This window comes from Heterodontus francisci, chromosome 13 (genome assembly GCF_036365525.1).
Source record: "Heterodontus francisci isolate sHetFra1 chromosome 13, sHetFra1.hap1, whole genome shotgun sequence".
NCBI classification, from domain to species: domain Eukaryota; kingdom Metazoa; phylum Chordata; class Chondrichthyes; order Heterodontiformes; family Heterodontidae; genus Heterodontus; species Heterodontus francisci.
In genome coordinates, this window is record NC_090383.1 from 79,993,823 (window position 1) to 80,017,723 (window position 23,901).

Genomic DNA, 23,901 nt, shown 5'->3' on the forward strand with positions numbered 1-23,901 from the left:
CCAAACCCAGCATCACAGATGCCAGTCATCAGCCAATCCGATTCACTCCGCGTGATATCAAGAAACAGATGAAGGCACTGGATACTGCAAAGGTTATGGGCCTTGGCAACATTCCGACAGAAGACTTGTGCTCCAGAACTAGCTGCGCCCCTAGCCAAGCGAGACAACACATGATCCTGGAGTCACATTTACTGCCACAGAAATGCCTGTCTGATTCAGAGTAGCGAATCTCCCATCACTATTGCTCTTTCACTCTTCTTCCTCCCCTCCTGTGCAGCTGAGCCACCCGTGGTGCCACAGACTTTGCTCTGGCTGCACTTCCCTGAGGGACCATCGCCCTCACAAGTATCCAAAATGGAAAACCAATTAGCAAGCAAGATTGACTCAGGGGACTCCTGCACTACCTGGCCGATTCTGTTAGACTGCCTGGCTGTCACCCATTCTCTCTCTGCCTGCGTGCTGCTAACCCTGTAGTGTGACCACCTCCCTAAACATGCTATCCATGTAGTCCTCCTCCTCCCCCCAGATGCACAACAGTGACTCCAGCCGCTGCTCCAGTTCCAAAACCTGGAGCTCAAACTTCTGCAGCTGGTGACATTTCCTGCAGATGTGTTCGTTTAGTTTAGTTTAGAGATACAGCACTGAAACAGGCCCTTTGGCCCACCGAGTCTGTGCCGACCAACAACCACCCATTTATACTAATCCTATATTCCTACCACATTCCCAACTGTCCCTATATTTCCCTACCACCTACCTATACTAGGGGCAATTTATAATGGCCAATTTACCTATCAACCTGCAAGTCTTTAGCATGTGGGAGGAAACCGGAGCACCCGGAGGAAACCCACGCAGACACAGGGAGAACTTGCAACCTCCACACAGGCAGGACCCAGAATTGAACCCGGGTCGCTGGAGCTGTGAGGCTGCGGTGCTAACCACTGCGCCACTGTGCCGCCCCTAACCACTGCGCCGCCCTGTGCCGTCATGGACACATGGTGCATCTATTACTTCCCATATACCACAGGATGCACATTCCACTTGGCCAAGCTGACTTGCCATACCGTAACTTTAAAAACTATATTACAATTAGAATAAGTAGAATAACTTACCAGTTACTCACCAACCAGCTTCTTCGCTGTACCAAAGTAAAAGCCAGCCACTGGAGGCTATAAAAAAGGTAGACAAAGAAAGGAGCACATCCTTCACTCACGCACTCAACTCAAGGGTCCTAGTTATGCATGTCCTTTTGCGGGATATGTCAAACATTCCTTGTTCCAGTCCTACTCAGGTCCCCTCCCCCCAACTCTTTTTCCAGTACATTGATGACTATCGCTGCTGTTTCCTGCTCCTGCCCGAACTGGAAAACTTTATCAACTTTGCTTCCAATTTCCACCCTTCTCTCACATTTACATGGTCCATCTCCGACACTTCCCTTCCTTGACTTCTGTCTCCATCTCTGGGGATAGGCTGTCTACTAATATTCATTATAAGCCCAACTCCCACAGCTACCTCGACTACACTTATTCACACCCTGGCTCCTGTAAGAACTTCATTCCATTCTCCCAGTTTCTCCATCTCCGAAGCATCTGCTCTGATGATGCAAGCTTCCACAACAGCGCTTCTGTTTCCCTCAACTGAGGATTCCCCCCCACTGTGGTTGACAGGGCCCTCAACTGTGCCCGGCCCATTTCCCACACTTCTACCCTCACCCCTTCCCCTCCCAGAACTGTGACAGGGTTCCCCTGGTCCTCACTTTCCATCCCACCAGCCTCCACATCCAAAAGGATCATCCTCCAGCATTTCCACCACATCCAGTGTGATGCCACTACCAAATACATCTTTCCCTCTCTTCTCCTGTCAGCATTCCGAAGGGACCGCTCCCTCCGCAACACCCTGGACCACTCCTCCATTACCCCCGACACCTCGTCCCCTTCCCATGCAATCACAGGGGGTGTAATGCCTGCCCTTTTACTTCCTCTCTCCTCACTATCCAAGGCACCAAACACTCCTTTCAAGTTAAGCAGTGATTTACTTGTAATTCTTTCAATTTAGTATACTGTATTTGCTGCTCACAATGCAGTCTCCTTTACACTGGGGAGACCAAACGAAGATTGGGTGACCACTTTGCGGAACACCTTCACTCAGTCCAAAAAAAGACCCCGAGCTTCCAGTCACTTGCCATTTCTACACACCCCCCAGCTCTCAGGCCCACATCTCTGTCCTGGGCTCGCTGCAGTGTTCCAGTAAACACCAATGCAAGCTCAAGGAACAGCATCTCATTTACCAATTAGGTATGCTACAGCCTACCGGACTAAACATGGAGTTCAATAATTTCAGAGCATGACTGGCCCCCCTTTTTTATTTTTATTTTAGTTTGTTTCATCATTCATTTTTTTACCATGTGCCTGCCCACTGCTTTTTTCATGTTTGGGCTCTTGGCCAGGGTTATTCATTATTAAGTCATTTAACACCCACTCTTCACTAACGCTGTGTCTTTCACCACACCATTAACACACCCTTTGCTCCATGACCCTATGTCCTATCAACACCTTCCCTTTTGTTATCTTTTACCCACCCACTCTTTATTTGCTTAAAACTTATCACATTTAAAACCTTTGCCAGTTCTGATTGAAGGTCACTGACCTGAAACATTAACTCTGCTTCTCTCCCCACAGATGCTGCCAGACCTGCTGATTATTTCCAACACATTTTTTTTCATTTTTGCACACACCTCCCACTTTGCATTCAGTGCAGGCTAAACTGTACTAAGGAAGCCCTGCTTTTATACTTTCTGAAAAACTGATTCAAGCTTCTGAAAACCAGTTTAAGCCAGCTACCTAAGTAACTAGCTGCAGCTGCTCCCAGGGAGCTTGTACACCCCTGTTTTAAGGCTAGAATAAAACCTAACTTCTCTTAACTTAAGGAGTAATTTTTAGTTAATTGCTAAATTGAAGAAAAAACTAGACTTGGATAGAAATTAACCCTTAAAACTCCTTCTCACCAGACTCGCAGCTCTCAGTGCATTGCGGATCTCTTTTGGCGATCAATGTCAAGAATCAAGCCTCTAAGACCTGGATGCAGTCCCACTAAAAGTTCAATGACCTCACATAAGTGAGGCTATTCATTATTCAGTCATTTAACACCCACTCTGCACTAACACTGTGTCTTTCACCACACCATTAACACACCCATTGCCCCATGACCTTCTGGTCAGTTATTCTCTGTGACCCGCTGTCCTATCAACACCATCCCTTTTGTTATCTTTTACCCCACCCACTCTTTATTTGCTTAAAACTTATTACATTTCAAACATTTTCAAATGCTATAACCTGCCACTAACCTCAGGCACTGCTCAATTCACCACACCCCCATCTCCATCAATCAGGACGCGCATCTAACATTCACAGTTTCACCTCATTCCCACGCAATTAGCATTGCTGCAAGCCTCGCACCCACATTTCACAGTTTGCACACGCTGCCAGCTATTCAATTGTGAAACCACATCACACAAGCAGATTGCACCACACTCACTGACACATTTCCCTTTCTCTTGCAGGACAAGGTGGCACACAACCTGAGGCAATGGGTGCTAGCGCAGAGGACAGATGCAGCTGCAGGTCCTTTCCTCGATGGAGGAGACAGTGGTCACCATCATTGGATGGCCATTGCTGAGCCCGTGCAACAGTGGGGCGAAAATAATAGATGACAGTATCCTCATACTTAATCCTCCTTCTCACATCCCACTTTCCCTTCATGCCACAATCTCTTCTGATTTACAAGCTGCAGATGGTGTTAACATGCACCTCTTACTTCTCCCCCTCACCTCACAACACTACCCTCATGCCTTTCTCTTTTCAAATATCCATGAACTACAACCTGGCCAGGCAGTAGTGGCAGAGCAACAGATGGAAGAGCAAGAAGAGAGTAATGATGAAGAAACACCGTCACTCGATCTCACACTCGCAGCCACCAGCACAGATATTGACACCGTGTGTACTTGATAGGATAGCTTAGAGATGGAATATGCATATGGTGAGACACCAGGCATGAGGGGCCTCCAGCCAGGGCAGGGGCAAGGGAAGCTAAAATGCAAGCTCCCCAGAGGGCGAGGTCGCACATGAGTTCTGCCTCAGAGGATGCAGGTGAGCACTTCGATGGGGTGGGTTACAGAAGAAAGCGGATGGGTATGCACAATGAAATATTTGGTGCATTGGCAGGCCTGCCAAAAAAGCTACGTGCAATGTCAAGGAGTTTGGAAGACTCCAGCATCGACTTTACACAGGGATCTGTACAGAGCATGAAGTCCATCCTTTCTAGCAGTGATGATCAACTCCATGGACACACATGTAACCCCTAACATGATGCAGTGTCTGATGATTGATGTCTCAGCATCCATTTCAACACAAACAGAAGCCACCCAATGTCTGGGTGCTGCATTGGAAGCTCAGACTCCTGTATTACAAGCTCAGCTTGTGGCCATAGAAGCAAAGACTGGACACGTACAAGCTGGGCGTGCTGCTAAGCAAGCGCAGATTGCTGCCATCATGGTTGCAGATACCAATGCTTAAAGGAGTCTGCAGGATGTCAAAACAGTCCAGCAACCTGTCGTCCAATTACTAGGAATTCTGAGGTGCCGCCCCAGGGGAATGGCAGTAGCTCCATAGAGCACAAACCTGCTGTCCGTTCTCAGGCTGACAGCGTTTGTCCTCTCATACCTGCCACTCAGCCACTGCCCTTGCTGTTGCCTGTCGTCCAGCACAGAATGTTGCTGCCCATGCTGAGATGGTGCAGTCTGAAGCCAGGCCTTCTATGCTGAGAGCTGCTCAAGGACATCCTCCAAGGCTATCTGAAGTCGCCTCCACTGAAAGTCAGCAGCCTTTCACCAGCCATGCTGCAGCCAAAGGCACTCAAAAGACAGGCACTAAGGGAATGCACATGGGTGATTAGTGGATGTTTGAATGCAATATGGAATAGTTTAGTGTGTAAATTTGTTTTGGAATGTTTATTTTATTTTTTCATCTGGCCAAGTGGACACTGTGATGGTCAGTAAGAGAGGGAAGGTAAGGTGTGGGACTGTTGGTGACTGAGGAATTGGGGTTCTGGTCACTGCTATCGCAGTTGGATGAGTTTTTCAATGACAGCCTGGCCAAGAAAGGGCCGGTAAATTGCCTCCACCCTTCTCCCACCTCCTCCGTTTCTGGCTCTTTAGCTGCCAATTCTTGACACCCACTCTATCAAGTACTGCAGGATCCTCCAGAATGGTCCAGGCAGCAGAAGCATTGTTTCAGCATGCCCATGATCTGCTCTATCACATTTTGTGTGGTACCGTGGCTTTCACTGTATGCATCCTGCCCACGTATGTGTGGGTTGCACACCAGAGTCAATAGCCATGTAGTCAGGGGATAGCACTTGTCGCCCAGTAGCACACCTTAGTTCGCTGTGGTGGCTCAAATGCAGCTAGCACAATGGAGTGCCACAGAATGAAAGTATCATGACTGCTGCTAAGATAGCAGGTATTGACCTGCATGATTCACTGCCTATAGTCACTAGATGGACATTAAGGGAGTGGAATCCCTTTTGATTATGATATAGAGCACAGCTGACATGCGGTGCCTGAAGAGTGATATGCATGCAGTCTAAGGCACCCTGTGCCATATAGAAGCCTGTAATCTTAGCAAAGATGTGTGCTTGCTCTGCCTGCTTCTCTTTGGCATGACAGCATGAAATGTAGCTAGCCCTCAATGAATAGACGGCCTCAGTGACCTCCGTTATGCGACAGTGGACAGCAAATTGCATGATGTTGCAAGCATCTGCAGCTCTCATCTTGAAGGAGTCAGATGCATAAAAGTACATTGCAATGGTCACCTTCACAGCCATTGGCAATGCTGTCCTTGCCCTGCGCTGAGGTTGCAGTTGTGGCTGCAGCAGGTGCAGATTACAGTTAGGACATCCTTACTGGAGCGCAGATGTCTCACACATTGTTCCTCGATAACATTTTGTGTGGTACCATGGTTTTATTGTATACACCCTGCACTGGTATGTGTGGGTTGCACACTGGAGTCAATAGCCACGTAGACAGCGGATAGCACCCAGTAGCCACACTTTGGTTGGTCATGGTGGCTCAAATGCAGATGGCACAGCGGAGTGCCGCAGAACAAAGTTATCATGACTGCTGCCAGGATACCAAGCACTGACGTGCACATCAGCTCAATGTGAAGAAAATAGAATTCCTTTCGGTTGCAGTACATCTCAGAGTTAACATGCAGCATTGGCAAAGCAACATGCGTCCAGTCAGTGACACACTGCACCATGGGGAAGCCTGCAATCCTAACAAAGCTACTTGCTCACTCTGCCTGCTACTCTCTGGTAAAAGGTAATGAAATGTTGTCAGCTCTCTTTGAACAGAAAGCATCAGTAATCTTCCTTACAGAACAGTGGATGGCAAACTGTGAGATCTTGCAAATATCTCCAGCTCCAGCCTAAAACAAGCCAGATGCATAGATGTTCATAGCCACAGTCACCTTCTCAGCCACTGGAAATGCTGCCCTCATCCTGCTCTACGGTTGCAGTTGTGGCTGAAACAGGTGGCAGATTTCAGTGGGGGCACCCTTACTGAAGCACAGTTATCTCACACATTGTTCCCCACTGAGGTTCAGGTAAGGCAATTACTCCCTGAACGTGGATATGACCTCCTGATAAGAGCCCTTCTCCCTCTCCTCCTCCCCCATCCCCATCAAGCAACTTGACTGCTTTGTGTCGCTCCAGCTCATTCTCTCAGTCATGCTGTATTTCAAAGGGAATGCCTACTACTACACCCATGTCTGGGAGCAACTGGTTTGTGCAGAAGCCTTGAATTCAGGTCAAAATCCTTCAGCACATGCCATACCACTCTATGTAGACTTTAACAACTTTAAAGAACTCTAGAAAGCACCCAACACTTGTACAACAGTAGTAACAGCCAGTAAAAATTAATCAGCGACTAAGCTGAAAGTAGTTGATGATCCCTTTAAGTAGCATTAATGCCCTGCTGCTGAATGCATATTCAGGTCTGTGTGATTAAGAGAGGGTGGTAGCTGGACTGTTGAGCTCTAAAATGGCAGTGTTGGCAACCAATCAGCATTACACACTGAATAACATCATGATCTTCCTACACATGGCAGGTGCTCGCTGTGCACATGCTAACATTCTCAACAATACAACGTCTGACACAACATGTACCACAAACATCATTTTGGACCTCTAAGGCCACCTGTAAAGCCCAAAAAAACGAGTGTTACGCATCTGAATTTTGCATCCCCATTCTCCGCACATGTCATTGAGTATTTCCAGTTGTTACTCAAATCCATTGATTTTGAGTGCTGGCATCTCCATTCATTTTATACAAACAAATAGAAACAATATACATCACAAACACATTTAATCTTAATTGAGTGCCTCAGAAGAGGTATTAGGTCCATTGAGATCAATATTAATGTCAAGCTAAAAATGAATGAAGTCTGCTTTGCACCAATGATTTCCTCAGTTATATTCTCTGCATCTATTTCTGGTGAATGTTCAGAGACTGGGCAACATTTTTTTTCAATTTAATACTTTCAGAGCAGTATTTTTAAATGTTCAGAGCAATTAATAAACTCAAACAATAGAATATTTTCATACAAATCCAACAGTTAGATCACTTTGTCAGTTTGTTACAAAGAACACATACTTATATATTTTACACCTACAAATATAACATGTAATATATTATAAAGTTTTATCTTCAATAATTTCCACTACGATCAACTACTGTAATTAATCAATAATTCAGTCACTGTAGGGACTTACATTATTACCCACTGTGTGGCTCTCCTGCACGCACATACATTTGTATGGGTTGGCTGTAGTATCACAGTGATCAGCATGACCATGGCAGTTACACCTGCAGACAAGAAGAAAATAAAGTAATTGCCAAAATAATGAAGCATGTACATTGTCATTTTATTTGCAGACAATCTAGAATGTGCCAGAAGTCACTATGTTGGCAGTTAAACCTTACTTGAGTAGCAGGACTTCACAAATCACAAGATAATTTCAGCCCATCTAATTTATCCATCCAGCATGGCCCTAGAAGTCTCCTGCCACACCCCCTTCCCCCCCACCCGCCACCACAACCCCCTCCACCCCTCCTTCCAGTAATCAACTGGCTCTTAAATAATTCCATGGCTTTTTACCAATACTACTCCATCTGGAAATCTATTCCATGTGATAATAACTCTTTGTGTAAAGAACTTCCTGGTATTAGACCCAAATTTGTCTCTTACCAGTTTGAATAGCTCATTGTGAATTAATTTATTTTTCAGATTAACCTTTCCATCTCTTTTACCATCTTCTATACCTCTGTAAGATCATAGAGTAATTTACAGCACAGAAGGAGGCCATTCGGCACATTGAGTCCATGCCGGCTCTCCACAGAGCCATCCAGTCAGTCCATTCCTCTGCTCGATCTCCATAGCCCCGCAAGTCTATTTCTCTCTAGTGGCCCTCCAACTTCCTCTTGAAGTCATTCATTGCCTCCGCGTCCACCACCCTTGTGGGAAGCAAGTTCCAGGTCATTACCACCTGCTGGGTAAGGAAGTGCTTCCTCATATTCCTCCTAATTCTTTTGCCCAAAACTTTCAATCTGTGTCCCCTAGTCCTTGTACTATTAGTTAATGGGAACAGTTTTTCCTTGTCTAACTTAGTGAAGCCTGTTATAATCTTCTACACTTCTATCAAATGTCCCCTCAATCTCCTTTGTTCTAAGGAGAACACCAGCTTTTTCAACATAACCTAGTAACTAAAATCCTCCATCCCTGGAACCATTCTGGCAAATCTTCTCTGGACCCTTGCAAGGATCCTCACATTCTTCCTGAAGTGTAGTGACCAGAACTGGATGCAATACTCCAGTTGGGACCTAACCAGAGCTTCCTTCTAGTTCAGCATAACATCCTTTCTTTTGTATTCAATACCTTTATTTATTAAGCCCAAAATCCCATATGCTTTGCTAACCACTCTCCCAATATGCCCTGCCACATTAAAAGATCAATGCACATGCACCCCAGGCCACTCTGTTCCTGCACACTCTTTAGAAATGTGCCATTCAGTTTTTTTTTGCCTCCCCCATTCTTTCTGCCGAAATGCATCACCTCACACTTGTCTGTATTAAATTCCATCTGCCACTCATCTGCCCATTCTGCTAGCCTATCTATGTCCTGTTGCCAGCAGTTCATATCAGCCTCACTGTTTGCTACCCCTTCAAGTTTGGTGTCATCGGCAAATTTTGAGATTTTACTCTGTATTACATGATCCAAGTAATTTACATATAGCAAAACAAGCAATGGTCCTAACACTGTTCCTAGGGGAACACCACTGTCTACTATGCTCCAGTCTGAAAAACAACTATTTACTATGACTCACTATTTTCTGTCCTTAAGCCAATTTTTTATCCAATTGGACACTGACCCTCATATACCAGAGCCTCAATTTTGTTAACCAGCTTTTTATGTGGTATTTTATCAAACACTTCCTTAAGATCTATCGAAACAATATCCACCGTATTCCCTTCATCAACCTTCTCTGTTACTTCATCAAAAAATTCAATTACATATGTCAAGCATGATCTGCCTTTTACAAATCCATGCTGGCTATCCTTAATTAACTCAAACCTTTGTAAGTATCTGTTGATATTTTCCCTGATTATTGTTTCTAAAACCTTACCCACCACTGATGTTAAACTAACTGGCCTGTAGTTGCTAGGACTGTCCTGCTGGAATAAGGGTGTCACATTTGCCACTCGCCAATCCTCTTGCACCTGTCCCATATCCAGGGATGATTGGAAGATTATGGCAAGCCCCTCCGCTATCTCCATCCCCACTTTCTTTAGCAACCTGGGATGTAAGCCATCTGGACCAGGTCACTTAATTACCCTAAGCATAGCCAGCCTTTTTAGTACCTTCTCCCTCTCAATTGTTATCCTATCCATTGCCTCTAATCTTACCGCTTCACTGATATTTTGTCAGATTCCATTTCCTTCGTGAACACTGATACAAAGTACCTGTTAAGTATATTAGCCTTGCACTGCACCTCTAGGCATATATTACCCTCTTTGTCCCTAATAGGCCCCACTCCACCTCTTACTACTTGCTTATTATTTACATGCCGGTAGAAGATCTTCGGGTTCCCTTTCATGTTGACTCCACTGTATTCTCATGTTCTCTCTTTGCCAGTCTTATTTTCCTCTTCACCTCCCCTCTCAACTTATTGTATATGGCCTGGTTCACACTTGATGAGTTCACCTGACATGCATCATACAGCCTCTTTTTTGTTTCATCATAATCTCCATCTCCCTTGTCATCCAAGGAACCCTGTTTTTGGTTCCTCTACCTTTCGTCCTTGTTAGAATGTACCTAGCCCAGGGTTGTCCAACCTTTTCGGGTGGAGGGCCACATTACAATTTTTACTCAGCCCGAGGGACCAGTGAGAAAATTTCAAAAGATAAAGGCACTGAAATCTTTCCTACTAATAAAAACAACAACAAATGTGCATTTTTGTGAAGAAGCTTTAGATGAGAAGATTAATTTATTGACTTACTTACTTACCACTATATTGAAAACTGATTTAGTGACAAACATGGCATTGTTTTTGCTTGCATATGTAGTCAATCCCTGCCCGCATACTTGATATAGCTATAGCAGAGTATTCTGGATAGATCTCCATCTGTCAGGAGAGACCTTGACCTCTCTCCCCCCGCTCCCCGCCCTCTGTGTATGTCTTGTTCTCTCTTCCCCCCGCTCCTCCCCCCCGCCATCTCTAGGACTAGGAGATACAGATTGAAAGTTTTGTGCAAAAGATGCAGGGGGAATATGAGGAAACACTTTTTACATAGCGGGTGATAATGACCTGGAGCTTGCTGCCCACAAGGGTGGTGGAAACGGAGACGATCAGTGACTTCAAGAGGAAGTTGGATGAGCACCTGACCTGTGCTGTAAGTAAATGACTCTATGACTCTCTCTCCCTCCCCCCATCTGCCTGTCTCTCCCTCCCCCCATCTGCCTGTCTCTCCCCCCAATCTCCCCCTCTCTATGTCACTCTCTCTCCTCTCTCTCTGTCCCCCTCTCCCCCATCCCTCTCTCCCCCCACTCTCCCCCTCTCTGCCCCCTCTCTCTCTGCCCCTCTCCCTCCCCCTCTCTCTCCCCCTCTCTGTTCCCCCTCTCTGTCTGTCTCTCCCTCTCCCCCCCTCTCTCCACAGCCACCCCCCCACGTCTTCCATGTTCCCTTCTCTATGCTCCTCATCCCTGTTCAGTGTTCCCCATTCAGACTTCCCGGTTCCCCATTCAGTGTTCCCCGCTCCCCGACCCCAGTCCCTCACTCAGTGTCCCCCACTCAGTGTTCCCAGTTCCCTGCTCCCCGCGCAGTATTCCCCACTAAGTCTTTCCCGTTCAGTTTTCCCCACTCAGTGTTCCCGGTTCCCTGCTCAGTGCCGCATTCAGTGCTAACGCTACCTGGGCAGTCCTGGTCAGTCACAGGGAGTGATCAATCACAGACAGAGGTCCCCCTGCCCGTCAGACATAGGTCCTGCCTAAACCCTCCACCTGATGTACATGGGAGTCATCAATCAGAGCTGAGCCACAGGCAGATTGGCAGGCCGGATGGAAACCTTTGGCGAGCCGGGTTCTGGCCTGCAGGCCGTACGCTGGATAACTCTGACCTAGCCTGTACCTGAAGCATCTCTTTCTTAATGATAACCCATTGTTCTGATACAGTTCTTCCTGTCAGTCTCTGATTCCATTCTATCCTGGCTAGATCTCCTCATCGCGTTGAAATTAGTCCTCTTCCAATCTAGACATTCTACCTTATTTTGTTCCTTGCTTTTCTGCATTACTAGTCTAAACCTTATGATACGATGATCACTCTTATCCAAGTGCTCCCCGACACACACTTGGTCCATTTGGACCACCTCATTTCCCAGCACCAGATTAAGCAATGCCTCTCTTCTAGCTGAGCTGAGAACATACTGATCAAGGGAGTTCTCCTGAACGCATTTCAGAAATTCCTCCCCGTCCTTATTCTTTACTCTAAAATTATCCCAATCGATATTTGAGTAATTAAAGTTCCCCAATATCATCACTCTATAGTTCTTGTACATCTCTGATTTCCCTGCAAATTTGCTCCTCTATCTCTCTCTCATTATCTGGAGGCCTATATCATACCCATTGTAACATGATCACACCCATTTTGCTCCTCAACTCTAACCAAATGGATTCTGTCCTTGCTCCTTCAAGGACATCCTCCCTTTCCAGCACTGCAATGTCTTCCCGAATCAGGACTGCCACCCCCACCTCCCTTTTCTCCTTCTCTATCTTTTCTGAACATGTTACATCCTTGAATGTTAAGCGCCCAGTCCTCACCATTTGTAAGCCCCGTTTCCATTATTGCCACTATATCATGTTCCCATACCGCTATTTGTGCTTGTACCTCACCAACCTTATTCACCACATTTGTGTGTTAACACACATGCATTGTAATACTGTCTTTGCGTTCCTCGTGGTCCTTCTGAGTCTACTCCCATCTAATATGGAACTATGCGTTTCACCAGTACTGTCTAACACACTCACCCTGACCCCACCTAATACTTTACTATTTCCTACTCTAATGCTGTCTCTCCCAACTCTCTGTGCATTTTGGTGTTCCTCTCTTGTATTATCTCCTGGTTCCCTACTTCTGTCAAGTTAGTTTAAACCCTCCCCAATTGCACTAGCAAATTGCCCTGCAAGAAAATTTGTCCCTGCTCTGTTCAAGTGCAACCCCTCCGACCTGTACAGGTCCCATCTTCTCCAGAACTGGTCCCATTGTCTCAGGAATCTAAAGCCCTCCCTCCTGCACCATCTTTCCAACCACACATTCCACTGCACTATCCTCCTATTTCTATACTCACTTGCGCATGGTACTGGGGATTAATATTTTTGTCCTGCTTGCTAATTTCTTACCTAGCTCTCTAAACTCTTTCTGCAGGAACACATCCCTCTTCCTACCTATGTCGTTGGTACCAATGTGGACCACAACTGCTGGCTGTTCACGTTCACCCCTCAGGGTGAGCCATTCAGCCATTCAGTGACATCCTTGACCCTGGCACCAGGGAGGCAACACACCATCCTGGATTCATGTCTGCGGCCACAGAAACAGCTGCCTATTCTCCTAACTATCAAATCTCCTATCGCTATCGCTCTTCCAGTCTTCTTTGAGCCCCCCTGTGCAGCTGAGCCAGCCATGCTGCCATGGCCTTGGCTCTGGCTGCACTCCCCAGATGAACCATTCACTTTCCTCAGTATTCAGGGCTGAGGTACTGGTTGGAGAGTGAGATGTACTCAGGAGTCTCCTGCACTACCTGTCTGTTTCTTCTTGACTGCCTGGCAGTCACCAATTCCCTCTCTCCCTGCATACTCTTAAGCTGCAGGGTGACCACAACTATAAATGTGCTATCCACTTCTCAGATACCTATTTTCAAGTCTCTCCAGTCATTCCTCTTATCTCAGCCCTCCAACACCAGGGATCAGTCTTTGGCTCTTCTTTGTGCTCTCTCCAATGTTTAAATATGCCCCTTGTACCTCGGTGGCCAGAAGTGGATATAGTACTAATTTTCTGTGGCAAAGTTCACAAGCTGTCTGAAGTTTGAGTGCAATTGTGCTCATGAGATAATTACGGATGAGGAAAGTTACCAAGTTTATCTTGGTTCATCCTTTCATAAAGACCTTAAGGTCCCCTGATTGCAGCTTCCAATTGTTCATTAAATGATTCTAAGTATTTTATCTGAGAATCTGGAACATGCTACCTCAGACAGGTGACAGAAGCAGATTCCATAGAAACTTGCAAAAGTTAATTGAACATGTACTTGAAGAGGACTAATTTGCAGGAAAAAGGCTAAAGGACTAAATTGGATAGCTCTTTCAAAGACCTGACACAGGCACGACAAACTGAATGTCCTCCTTCTAAGCTGTTCTATAATCCATGTTATTAGGTGGGGTCAGAGTAAGGGAGAAAGTAATAAAGTCTGAATCAGTGTTAATGTGCATGTATGTGAATGCACGGAGTGTAGTTAATAAGACTGGTGAGGTACAGGTGCAGATTGCCATGTGGAAATATGATTTTGTGGCTATAACAGAGACCTGACACAAAGAAGGGCAGGACTGAATGTTAAATATTCCTGCATACAAGCTGTTCAGAAAAGATAAGAAAGGGAAAAAAGAGGGAGGGGTGGCGGTATTGATTAAGGACAGCATTACAGTGCTGGAGAAAAAGGATGTCCCAGAGGGGTCAAGGACAGAATCAATTTGGCTAGAGCTAAATAACAAAAAAGGTGCAGTTACATTGCTCGGTGTTGTCTACAGGCCACCAGCCAGTGGAAAGAACGTGGAGGAACATATCTGCAAGTAAATTACAGAGAGGTGCAAAAATTATAGGGTAATTATAATTGGGGACTTTAATTATCCAAACATAGACTGCGATAACAGTAATGTAAAGGGCAGTGAGGGGCAAGAGTTCCTAGAGTGTGTTCCGGAACATTTTCTGCAACAGTATGTCGCTAGTCCAACGAGAAAGGAGGCACTGCTAGACCTTGTTCTTGGGAATGAGGTGGGCCAAGTGGATCAAGTATCAGTAGGAGACCATTTCGGGGATAGTGATCATTGTATCATAAGGTTTAGGCTGACTATGGAAAAGGACAAAGAGCAATCCAGGATAAAAATAAATAACTGGGGGAAGGCCAACTTCAACGAGGTAAGAATGGAGCTGGGGAGAATAAATTGGGATCAAAAGCTGGCAGGAAAACCGGCAGATGAACAATGGGCTACTTTCAAAGAAGAGATAGTTCAGGTAGAGTCAAGGTATGTTCCCTCGAAGGGGAAAAGTAGAGCAAACAAATCCAGAGCTCCCTCGATGACAAAAGAGGTTGGGATTAAGATAAAGAAGAAAAAGTGTGCTTATGACAGATCCCAGGTAGAAAGTATTATTGATAACCAGGCTTCATATAGAAGGTCCAGGGGGGAACTGACAGAGCAAATAAGAGAAGCAAAAAGAGAACATAAAAAGAGACTTTTTCATAAAAAAGAAACTTCAGTGGTGGGGAAATTTCTAGAAAATATAATTTGTGACAAAATCAATAGTCACATGGACAAATGCAAGTTAATTAAGGAAAGCCATCATGGATTTCTTAAGGGAAAATCATGTTTAACTAACTTGCTGGAGTTTTTTGAGGAGGTAACAGAGAGGATTGATGAGGACAATGCTGTTGATGTGGTGTACATGGAATTTCAAAAGGCATTTGATACAGTGCCACACAACAGACTTGTGAGCAAACTTGTAGCTCATGGAATAAAAGGGAAGGTAGCAGTATGGATACGAAATTGGCTGAGTGACAGGAAACAAAGAGTAGTAGTTAATGGATGTTTTTTGGGCTGGAGGAAGGTTTGTAGTGGAGTTCCCCAGAGATCAGTGTTGGGACCCTAATGTATATTAATGACCTAGACCTTGGTGTACAGGGCACAATTTTAAAGTTTGCAAATGATACGAAACTTGGAAGCATTGTCAACTGTGAGGAGGATACTGTAGAACTTCAAAAGGACACAGACAAGTTGGTGGAATTGGCAGACAGGTGGCAGATATGAAGTTCAATGCAGAGAAATGTGAAGTGATTCATTTTGGTAGGAAGAATATGGAGACACAATATAAAATAAAGGGTACAAGTCTAAAGGGCGTGCAGGAGCAGAGCGACCTTGGTGTATATGTGCATAAGTCATTGAAGGTGGCAGGACATGTTGAGAGAGCGGTTAATAAAGCATATAGTATCCTGGGAGTACAAGAGCAAGGAAATTATGTTCAACTTGTATAAGACACTAGTTCAGCCTCAGCTAAAGTATTGTGTCCAATTCTGGGCGCCGCACTTGAGGAAAGACAATGAGGGCATGGGAGAGAGTACAGAAAAGATTCATGAGAATGGTTCCAAGGATGAGGAATTTCAGTTATGAAGATAGATTGGAGAAGTTAGGACTGTTTTCCTTGGAGAAGAGAAGGCTGAAAGGTGATTTGATAGAGGTATTCAAAATCATGAGCTGTCTGGACAGAGTAGATAGAGAGAAACTGTTCCCACTCGTGAAAGGATCGAGAACGAGAGGGCACAGATTTCAAAGTATTTGGTAAGAGAAGCAAAAGTGACATGAGGAAAACCCGTTTCACGCAGCCAGTGGTTAAGGTCTGGAATGCGCTGCCTGAGAACGTGGTGGAGGCAGGTTCAATTGAAGCATTCAAAAGGGAATTAGACAGTTATATGAAAAGGAAGAATGTGCAGGGTTACAGGGAGATGGCAGGGAAATGGAACTGAGGGAGTTGCTCTTTCAGAGAGCTGTGCGGACATGATGGGCTGAATGGCCTCCTTCTGTGCTGTATCAATTCTGTGATTCTGTGATTCATGTATTAATCACTCAATTTGAGGAGGAACTTTCTGATACCATCCTAATTTTAACATTTATTAATTTGGCCTAGACTGACAACGTACTTTAAGGTAGTTTTACGGATTAACGTTTCTCATACCATTAACTGTCTGAAGATCACTGCTCAGGTGGCCTTTTTCAAGGCAGCAAGATCAAGTTTATCTAATCTTTCCTCACAGCTCAGACCTTTGACACTAATGATTAGACTTAGGAGTCTCTCTGCACTGCCTCCAACACTCCAGGAATTCTGTTCACTGCAGCACTGAAAGTCCCAGCAGGACCTACATCTGTTGACAGCAGGTTGGACCCCTTTGTGGGTCTGGTAAAAGCAGTATCAAGAGAGAAATGAGTGACAACTAATCTCAGAGAGATCGTAGAATCATCACGGGAATTTTATTCTGGAAGAATATATGGGTTTGGGTGCAGGTGGAGGATTGTAAATTGGAAAAATTTGAGTGCATCGGGATTCTGCCTCCAACCCACTGACTTCCACGTTTAACTCAAGCGCATTAGGCTGCTTGTGCGTAATCCCCTCGGGAGAAGTGATTGCTTATTAACATATGCTAATCGCTCAATTCGAGCAAGATTTCAACACACTTCTAAATTTAACAGTACATTCACCGATCTCCTGGACTTCCTGAAACTCGCCAATGAAAGCAGGGAGAGAACACAATGGCAGTTGAGGGGGCTGATTCAAATTCATGGAAGTACTGCAATAAATACTTGGTACTCACATCTTCTTTCTTACATACTAGTGAGAAAGGATTTGTTCACAGTACTTTTGCTGAGAGTTTACTTTCAACACTTTGGAGGTTATCTGAATCACATCAGGATGGATGACACTTTGGCCGTCTTTTGTTAGACCTCAGACAAGGACCAATATGACCAGCAACCAGCAGCAGCAGCAGCCTGTATCTGAGAGATCTGTAGCTGAACAGCAGAGAGGCGAGTGCAGCTTGCAGGGGGCACTACCCATGACACATGGTCCAAAGGCAGAGGGTGAATTTTCTTGCCATGTTCAAACAACAATGACAATGGCTTGATTACATATGGTGTCTTTATTGTGGCAAAGTGTCCCAAGGCACTTAACAAGAGAGTTATCGATTAAAATTTGACACTGAGCCATAGAAGATGTCAGGACAGAGGTAGGTTTTGAGGAGCATCTTCTTTCTTTCTTCTTTTTCTTTTGGGCCTCCTTATCTCGAGAGACAATGGATACGCGCCTGGAGGTGGTCAGTGGTTTGTGAAGCAGCGCCTGGAGTGGCTATAAAGGCCAATTCTGGAGTGACAGGCTCTTCCACAGGTGCTGCAGAGAAATTTGTTTGTTGGGGCTGTTGCACAGTTGGCTCTCCCCTTGCGCCTCTGTCTTTTTTCCTGCCAACTACTAAGTCTCTTCGACTCGCCACAATTTAGCCCTGTCTTTATGGCTGCCCGCCAGCTCTGGCGAATGCTGGCAACTGACTCCCACGACTTGTGATCAATGTCACACGATTTCATGTCGCGTTTGCAGACGTCTTTATAACGGAGACATGGACGGCCGGTGGGTCTGATACCAGTGGCGAGCTCGCTGTACAATGTGTCTTTGGGGATCCTGCCATCTTCCATGCGGCTCACATGGCCAAGCCATCTCAAGCGCCGCTGACTCAGTAGTGTGTATAAGCTGGGGGTGTTGGCCGCTTCAAGGACTTCTGTGTTGGAGATATAGTCCTGCCACCTGATGCCAATTATTCTCCGAAGGCAGCGAAGATGGAATGAATTGAGACGTCGCTCTTGGCTGGCATACGTTGTCCAGGCCTCGCTGCCGTAGAGCAAGGTACTGAGGACACAGGCCTGATACACTCGGACTTTTGTGTTCCGTGTCAGTGCGCCATTTTCCCACACTCTCTTGGCCAGTCTGGACATAGCAGTGGAAGCCTTACCCATGCGCTTGTTGATTTCTGCATCTAGAGACAGGTTACTGGTGATAGTTGAGCCTAGGTAGGTGAACTCTTGAACCACTTCCAGAGCGTGGTCGCCAATATTGATGGATGGAGCATTTCTGACATCCTGCCCCATGATGTTCGTTTTCTTGAGGCTGATGGTTAGGCCAAATTCATTGCAGGCAGACGCAAACCTGTCGATGAGACTCTGCAGGCATTCTTCAGTGTGAGATGTTAAAGCAGCATCGTCAGCAAAGAGGAGTTCTCTGATGAGGACTTTCCGTACTTTGGACTTCGCTCTTAGACGGGCAAGGTTGAACAACCTGCCCCCTGATCTTGTGTGGAGGAAAATTCCTTCTTCAGAGGATTTGAACGCATGTGAAAGCAGCAGGGAGAAGAAAATCCCAAAAAGTGTGGGTGCGAGAACACAGCCCTGTTTCACACCACTCAGGATAGGAAAGGGCTCTGATGAGGAGCCACCATGTTGAATTGTGCCTTTCATATTGTCATGGAATGAGGTGATGATACTTAGTAGCTTTGGTGGACATCCGATCTTTTCTAGTAGTCTGAAGAGACCACGTCTGCTGACGAGGTCAAAGGCTTTGGTGAGATCAATGAAAGCAATGTAGAGGGGCATCTGTTGTTCACGGCATTTCTCCTGTATCTGACGAAGGGAGAACAGCATGTCAATAGTCGATCTCTCTGCACGAAAGCCACACTGTGCCTCAGGGTAGACGCGCTCGGCCAGCTTCTGGAGCCTGTTCAGAGCGACTCGAGCAAAGACTTTCCCCACTATGCTGAGCAGGGAGATTCCACGGTAGTTGTTGCAGTCACCGCGGTCACCTTTGTTTTTATAGAGGGTGATGATGTTGGCATCGCGCATGTCCTGGGGTACTGCTCCCTCGTCCCAGCACAGGCATAGCAGTTCATGTAGTGCTGAGAGTATAGCAGGCTTGGCACTCTTGATTATTTCAGGGGTAATGCTGTCCTTCCCAGGGGCTTTTCCGCTGGCTAGGGAATCAATGGCATCACTGAGTTCCGATTTGGTTGGCTGTATGTCCAGCTCATCCATGACTGGTAGAGGCTGGGCTGCATTGAGGGCAGTCTCAGTGACAGCATTCTCCCTGGAGTACAGTTCTAGGTAGTGCTCAACCCAGCGGTCCATCTGTTTGCGTTGGTCAGTGATTATGTCCCCCGATTTAGATTTGAGGGGGGTGATCTTCTTGATGGTTGGCCCAAGAGCTCTCTTCATGCCATCATACATTCCTCTGATGTTTCCGGTGTCTGAGGCCAGCTGAATATGACTGCATAGGTGTTGCCAGTAGTCGTTTGCGCAACGCCTAGCTGTTCTTTGTGCAGTACTTCTGGCTGCTTTAAGTGCTGCGGATGTTAAATCGCTGGGGGCTTTCTTGTAGTTCAAAAGTGCAATGCGCTTAGCGGCTATGACAGGTTCCAGCTCTTCATTATGAGATTGAAACCAGTCTGCATTTCTCTTCGCACTTTTGCCGTAGGTGGTCAAAGCTGACTCATAGATGGCGTCTCTGATGTGGGCCCACTTGGTCTCAGCATCCCCTGTGGGAGTGTTTTGAAGGGCTGTTACAAGTGAATTTAGAAATTTTTGTAACAGCTGTGGGTGAGAAATTCTGCTCGTGTTGATGCGCGGGTGGCCCTTCTGCTTGGAATGATGCAACTTCTTTGGTCTGAGTCTAACCTTGCTGCACACCAGGGAGTGGTCGGTGTCGCAGTCCGCACTGTGGAAGCTGCGTGTGATTTGAACACTGTTTAAGGCGGCTCGCCTTGTGACAATGAGGTCTAGCTGGTGCCAACGACGTGATCTTGGGTGCCTCCATGAAACCTGGTGACAGGGTTTAGTGTGAAAGAACGAGTTGGTGATGCAGAGGTTATGATAGGTACACAACTCAAGCAGTCTCTGCCCGTTCTCATTCATCCTTCCAACGCCATAGCGCCCAAGGCAGGAGGGCCATGAGTCATGGTCGGCCCCAACCCTGGCATTAAAGTCCCCCAGCAGGAATAGGTGTTCGGTGTTGGGGATGCTGCTAATGATGTTATGGAGTTGTTCATAGAACTGGTCTTTAGCTTCAGGTGCGGAACAGAGTGTTGGAGCATAGATGCTGAGTAGGTGTACTGGACCAGAGGTGGTGAGCAGTCGGATGGACAGTATGCGTTCCGAGCCATTTGAGGGAGGCTCTATCATGCTGAGCAAGGAGTTTCTGATGGCGAAGCCCACTCCATGCTGTCTTGGTTCTTCAGGATCCTTGCCCTGCCAGAAGAAGGTGTAGTCTTGCTCTGCTAGAGAGCCACTCGCGGGGAGGCGAGTCTCCTGAAGTGCTGCAATGTCCACATTGAGTCTACTGAGCTCGTTGTTAATGATGGCGGTCTTCCGAGAATCGTTGATTTGTGTAAGGTCTTCCGACAGGCCAGGACACATAGTTCTGACGTTCCAGCTTGCAAAGCGAAGGGCTGGTACCTTCTTTCCTTTTTTCATGTTGTTTGGTGCGGTGTATCAGTCCACCTTTCGGGCAATGACCCTGAGCTCCAAGCACCCATTGAAGCAGGCAGACTGTGGCGGGACAGAACCTTATTGACCGGGGGCTGCCCGGTTTGAGGCGGGCGGTAGCTGTCCAGTGAGGTGCAATGACCTCTCCCACCGACAAAGGCAACCCGTGGCGCCCAGTTTCTACGCCAATTTATCTGGACTTATAACCCGTAACTGCTGCCTTCCGTGTTGTTTCAGTCGCTGTGAGGCAACTATGGAGTGACCTCTCCATGGCGCATGCCTGGGCAAATTTATGGAGGTTGAGAGTTGCCCAGTCGTCAAAACCCCCCTCTCGGCCTTTCTGGTGGGGTCCAAAGGAGTGCAGGACACGACGTTTGGCACCAGTATGGCTGCAGGAACTGCCGGAAACATGCCAAAGGTGACACATGACCGCCTACGGGAGCAGAAAGAGGTAGAGAAGCACAGAGCTTGAGGGAGGAAATTCCAAGGCTGCTGAAAGAACAGTTACTAATGGTAAAGCAATTAAAATTGGGGATGCACAAGATGCCAGAATTGGAGTAGAGCAGAGAGTGCAAAGCATTATATGGCTGGAGGAAGTTACAGAAGCTCCCCAAAGCTTGTCCACCATCTACAAGGCCCAGTATAATGGAATACTCTACACTTGCCTGGATGGGTGTAGCTCCAACAACACCCAAGAGCTCGACATCATCCAGGACAAAGCAGCCTGCTTAATCAGCACCCCATCCACCACCTTAAACATTTGCCACCTCCACCATCGGCACACAGTGGCAGCAATGTATACAACCTACAAGATGCACTGCAACAACTCGCCAAAGCTCCTTCAACAGCACCTTCCAACACTGCAACTTCTACCACAAAGAAGAACAAGAGCAGCAGACACATGGGCACACCACCACCTCCAAGTTTCCCTCCAAGTCACACACCATCATGACTTGGAATTATATCACCGTTCCTTCACAATCGCTGGGTCAAACTCCAGTAACTCCCTCCCTAACAACACTGGGGGTGTACCTACACAACATGGACTGCAGTGGTTCAATAAGGTGGCTCGCCACCACCTTCTCAAGGGCAATTAGGGATGGGCAATAAATGCTGGCCTTGCTAGTGATGCTCACTAGCATGGGTGAAGCCATGGAGGGATTAATAAAAAAGGACGACATTTTTAAAATAGAGGTGTTGTCTGACTGGGAGCCAGTGTAGATCAGCAAGCATATGTGTGAATAGGATTTGGTGCAAATTGATATATGGGTAGCACAGTTTTGGATGAGCACAAGTTTATGTATGGTGGAAGATGCTAGGCTAGCCAGGAGAACATTGGAATAGTCAAGTCTAGAGGTAATAATGGCATGGATGAGTGTTTCAGCAGCAGATGAGCTAAGGCAAGGTCGGAATCAGCTGATCGACAGAGGTGGAAGTAGGTAGACTTGGCTATGGAGAGGATACATGGTCGGATGCTAGTCTTGGGGTCAAACACAACAACAGGGCTGTGAGCAGTCTGGTTCAGCTTCAAGCAGTTGCCAGGGAGAAGGATGGAAGAGCTTCAGAATGCTCAGGTTATTGTGTCAGATGTGGCAGACATCTTCAGCCTGCTAGAAGAAAATGTGCTGCCTACTGGACCTGGTGGCCACGAGTTACCAGCGGCTGTCAAAGTGATTACAACTCTCAAATTTTTGCACCAGATCCTACCAAGGCTCTGACAGAGATATATTCAGGGTCTCCCAGTCAGCAACCCACAAATGTATAAGGCAGGTGACTGATGGGTTGTTTACAATTATACAAACTTCACCTGTGAAGTCACCTGTGCCAGTCAGAATGAGTGGATGCTCAGGTTTGTGTCTCTGCTGGCTTCCCACAGTTGCAGAGCATTATGCACTGCACACACGTTGCATTCCATGCACCCCCAGATCAATCAGGAGTATGTGTGAACTACAGTGTGCAGCTGATGTGCAACCAGAAAAAGATATTTCTGCAGGTGTGTGCAAGATTCCCAGGGAGTTATCATGATGCTTTTGTCATGTTGCAGTCCCAACTCCCTGATATCTTCACACCTGGAAGCAGGTGTGAAGGGGTGGATGCTAGGAGAAAAGGGATAACCACTACAAATTTGGCTAATGACACCTGTCAGAAATCCAAACAATGAAACGTAAGAGCACGAAAATGTATGCCATATGACCAATAGGTAGGCAATCGAGCAAGCCATCAGCATGCTGAAGATGCAGCTTCAGCTGCCTAGACAAATCTGGATGCACCCTTCAGTACGCAGCAGCCAGGGTATCCAGAATGGTCTTAATGTGCTGCACTCTGCACAACATTGCGGTGCATTATGAGGTTTGGATCTGTAGGAGGAACAAGGTGCAGTGTTCAGATCCTCTTGAACAATTTTGAGGAAATGGAGGAGGAGGAGAAAGGGGAGGAGGAGGTGGGGTTGAGGGCAATGCAACATCAGCCCGGGATGGCAGGGATGCCCTTATTAATGCAAAGTTCACTTAGGTAGCACCAATGGACTGATGTCAGAAGCACATGCAATAGCAACATTCCTGCCCTGACACAAAGCAGTCGTGCAAACAACCAAATACCATATGCACATGCCCCCACTGGACTCCATCAATTCATGTCTTTCCATTTATCATCAAATAAGTTAAAAGGCAACCCAGCGACCAAGAATGGGAAAGGCAGGAAAGTGGTGTGAAAGAATTAAATTTATGTAATTGAATTAAAGAACACAAACTTAACAACATAACTTTTTGTCATTTACCCATATAAATGCTCTTGTGCCACTACCAAACCATACTCTTCCTTTTCTTTCTGCTTCTACATGCTGCAACCCCATGTAACTTCAGAAGAAGTGAAAGCAGGCTCAGACCCCTGCTCTGACTGCTGAGATGCTCTTGGCCACTGTCCTCTGGTTTTGGAGCTTGTGAGTGCCCCACCAATGATTGCTTCA

General features: G+C 46.3%; 1 protein-coding gene across 1 annotated transcript in view; it reads right to left on the bottom strand.

Moving 5' to 3' along the window:
* ush2a (Usher syndrome 2A (autosomal recessive, mild)) overlaps nt 1-23,901 on the bottom strand; it is a 1,262,450-nt gene that overhangs the window by 1,074,151 nt on the left and 164,398 nt on the right. The window contains exon 9 of the mRNA XM_068045693.1: nt 7,825-7,918. Coding sequence (XP_067901794.1) covers nt 7,825-7,918 — 94 coding nt within the window. The remainder of the gene's footprint in view (nt 1-7,824; nt 7,919-23,901) is intronic.